Here is a 3,252-nt window from a genome sequence, read left to right on the forward strand (position 1 = left end):
AGGCTTTCTTTCTCTAGTATGTCTCCTATTCAAACAATGACACTATTAAAAGACTCATTGGATGAAATCAATGAAGAAAGTAATACTATAGAGGAAGAGGAAGATGAATATGAAGAATGCAACTCCACAGATGAAGAAGAGCTAATCAAAGCTTTTGCTCCCAGTACATCATGGCAAGAAGATGAAACAGAAGACGTAATTATTCAATTCAGAAAGGATGTCATAATGAAAGGGAATCTCTCTCCAAGAAACAGATGACTCAGATATGGAAAGCAAAAACAATTCACAGGTCCACTTACTAGGGCAAAGGTAAAGGCATCCAAAAGCAGTGCCTCTGATAATATGGTCCATGATTGACACAATTATATGGAATATTCGAGGGGTAAAGTCCAGAGGGGCTTTTGAAAGACTTAAATTCCTTACAAAGCTGAACAAGCTTCAAATTATTTCTATTTTGGAACCTTTTGTTGACAAAGATTTCATCACTTTATACAAAAGATGGATTGGTATGAATGGTTGTTGCAGTAACATCAATGGCAAAATTTGGATTTTTTGGACCTCTTTATTTGAGGCTTCCGAAATTTCTAATGACACTCAACAAGTTACAATGAAATTCAAGCAGAAAGACAACTTTGATGTGTTTTATATGACCTTTGTGTATGCTAAAGACAAGGAACATTTGAGGAAACCTTTATGGGAAAGCCTTCACAACTCCTACAACTTGGTGGGTGGCCCTTGGTGTATCTCTGGAGATTTCAATGTTATTATGGATGCAAATGAAAAGAAAGGAGGAAATCCTCATAAAATGCAGAAGAGTTGGGATTTTATAAACAGTATGGAAGAGTGTGGTATGGTGGATGCAGGGTTCTCAGGTCCTAGATTTACTTGGTGTAATGCCAGGGACATGGGACACAGAATCTGGAAAAGACTTGATAGAGTTTTTATTAACCAAGAATGGACTGCAAAATACCCTAGAACCAGTGTAGAACACCTAGCTAGCACAGGGTCAGACCATACCCCAATGCTAGTAAGATGTTCTAACACTGATTTCCAAGGGATGAGATATTTCAAGTTTCTAAATTTTTGGACTGATCAACCTCAGTTCAAAGAAATTGTTCAAAATAGTTGGCAAGAAGACATTCAAGGCAACATTATGTGGAAATTTCAACAAAAACTGAAACTTCTTGGAAAAAATCTCAGCAAATGGTCTAGAGAACAAATAGGGGATATTCAGAAGCATGTTAAGGAATGGGAAAGCAAGATGCAACTACTAGAAGATAAGTATATTGATGACAATAGAGATGAGGCCAGGGAAGAAATGCATAAAGCTCAAGCTATTTACTCTAAATGGCTTAAGTGTGAAGATTCTCTTCTAAGACAGAAGGCTAGTATAAGATGGCTCGATGAAGGTGACTCAAATACTAAATATTTCCACTCAATGATCAATGACAGAACAAGGAGACTTACATTACATAAAATAAAAAATCAAGAAGGTCAGTGGATTTCTGGAGATAAGGACATTGGAGATGAAGCTGTTAAACACTTTGAGAATCTGTTTGGGGAAGATAGGGATCCACAACTCCATCACTTAGATTGTATACATCAAGAGGTTACAGACAAAGACAATGATGCCCTCACTACTGATCCAAGAGAAGAAGAGATCAAGAAGGTTGTTTTTGACTTAAATCCTAACAGTGCACATAGTCCAGATGGATTTAATGGATATTTTTATTAGACCTGTTGGGATATTGTTAAACAAGATCTCAAGGACCTAATTCAGAGTTTCTTTAATGGTTCTCAACTTACCTAATATTTCATAAGCACTTGCCTAGTGCTAATTCCTAAAGTTGAGAATCCTACTACTTTCTTAAAAATGAGACCAATTAGCCTATCCAACTTCTCAAATAAAGTTATCTACAAGATCATGAGTAATAGGCTGGCCTGCATACTTCCAAGACTTATTTCTGATAATCAATCAGGATTTGTCCATGGAAGACTAATTACAGAAAATATTCTTTTGGCTCAGGAGATAATCCATGGAATCAGGGACAAGAAAGAGGGGGGAAATGTTTTTCTTAAACTAGACATGTCAAAAGCTTATGATAGGGTTAATTGGCACTTTATCATTGATGTTCTCAAGAAGTATGGTTTTTCTGATAAATGGGTGGATCTTGTATGGAGATCTTTCTCCAATATTTGGTACTCTATTCTTATAAATGGTTCAAGAAAAGGTTTCTTCCACTCCTCCAGGGGCTTGAGACAAGGAGACCCTCTGTCTCCTGCTCTTTTCATTTTGGGAGCTGAAGTTTTATCCAGAATGCTAAATACACTCCATAATGACAACCTTTATCTTTGGTTTCTCTATGAACAGGTTTGGTCCTCAGATATCCCACCTAGCATATCGATGATGTTATAATCTTCACATCAGGGAACTTATACTCATTTGAACTTTGGTCAAAATCATTCTAAACAATTATGCTAAGTGTTCTGGCCAACTCATAAATGAAGAGAAAAGCTGCTTTCTGGTGAGTCCCAATACCTGTTCTGATGAGGTTGCTAGAATTAAAGAAATTACTGGGTACAAGCATAAAGAATTTCCTTTTACCTACCTTGGGTGCCCAATTTATGTTAGTAGAAAACTCATTTCTACTTTCAATGATGCTATTACTAAAGTTGTCAGAAAAACCTCAGGATGGCAAGGAAAATTGCTATCGATTGGTGGTAAGGCCATTCTCATCAAACATGTTCTGCAATCCCAACCAATTTATCTGTTAGCTGCTATGAAACCTCCAAATGAGATCTTCTTACAAATTGAAAGATACATGACTAAGTTTTTCTGGGGTTGTACTGATAAGAAGAAGAAGCTTCACTGGAGCTCATGGGCTAAAATGTGTTATCCTACTGAAGAGGGTGGCTTGGTTTCAGAAGACTGAAGGACATCAGTGATGCTTTGGCAATGAAGAGGTGGTGGAGATTCAGAACTGAGAAATCTCTATGGGCAGAATTCATTAAAGTCAAGTATTGCAGACTTGCTCACCCTGTGGACAGAAAGTGGAGAGCTGGCTTATCACATGGATGGCAAAGCATACTTGAAGTTAAAGGCAAAGTGGAGGAGCAAATGCTATGGAAAATTAATTTTGGATCTTCCAATATGTGGTGGGATAACTGGACAGGCTTGGGGGCATTAGCTCAAGTTATTGACCACACAGATATATGCAGAAACCAGCTGGTGAAAGAAATAATTGACAATGG

General features: G+C 37.4%; 2 protein-coding genes across 2 annotated transcripts; both read left to right on the top strand.

The window, feature by feature from the left end:
• Positions 1-349: 349 nt before the first annotated feature.
• On the top strand, positions 350-1,735 carry LOC132053826 (uncharacterized). The gene has a single exon (XM_059445925.1). The coding sequence runs from the start codon at positions 350-352 to the stop codon at positions 1,733-1,735; it is 1,386 nt and encodes a 461-aa protein (XP_059301908.1).
• A 189-nt stretch (positions 1,736-1,924) lies between these two features.
• On the top strand, positions 1,925-2,933 carry LOC132053827 (uncharacterized). The gene is made up of 2 exons (XM_059445926.1): positions 1,925-2,371; positions 2,484-2,933. Exons 1-2 carry the CDS (start codon positions 1,925-1,927, stop codon positions 2,931-2,933), a joined length of 897 nt encoding a protein of 298 aa, XP_059301909.1.
• Positions 2,934-3,252: the final 319 nt, after the last annotated feature.

The sequence above is a fragment of the Lycium ferocissimum genome, chromosome 4, assembly GCF_029784015.1.
Source record: "Lycium ferocissimum isolate CSIRO_LF1 chromosome 4, AGI_CSIRO_Lferr_CH_V1, whole genome shotgun sequence".
NCBI classification, from domain to species: Eukaryota; Viridiplantae; Streptophyta; class Magnoliopsida; order Solanales; family Solanaceae; genus Lycium; species Lycium ferocissimum.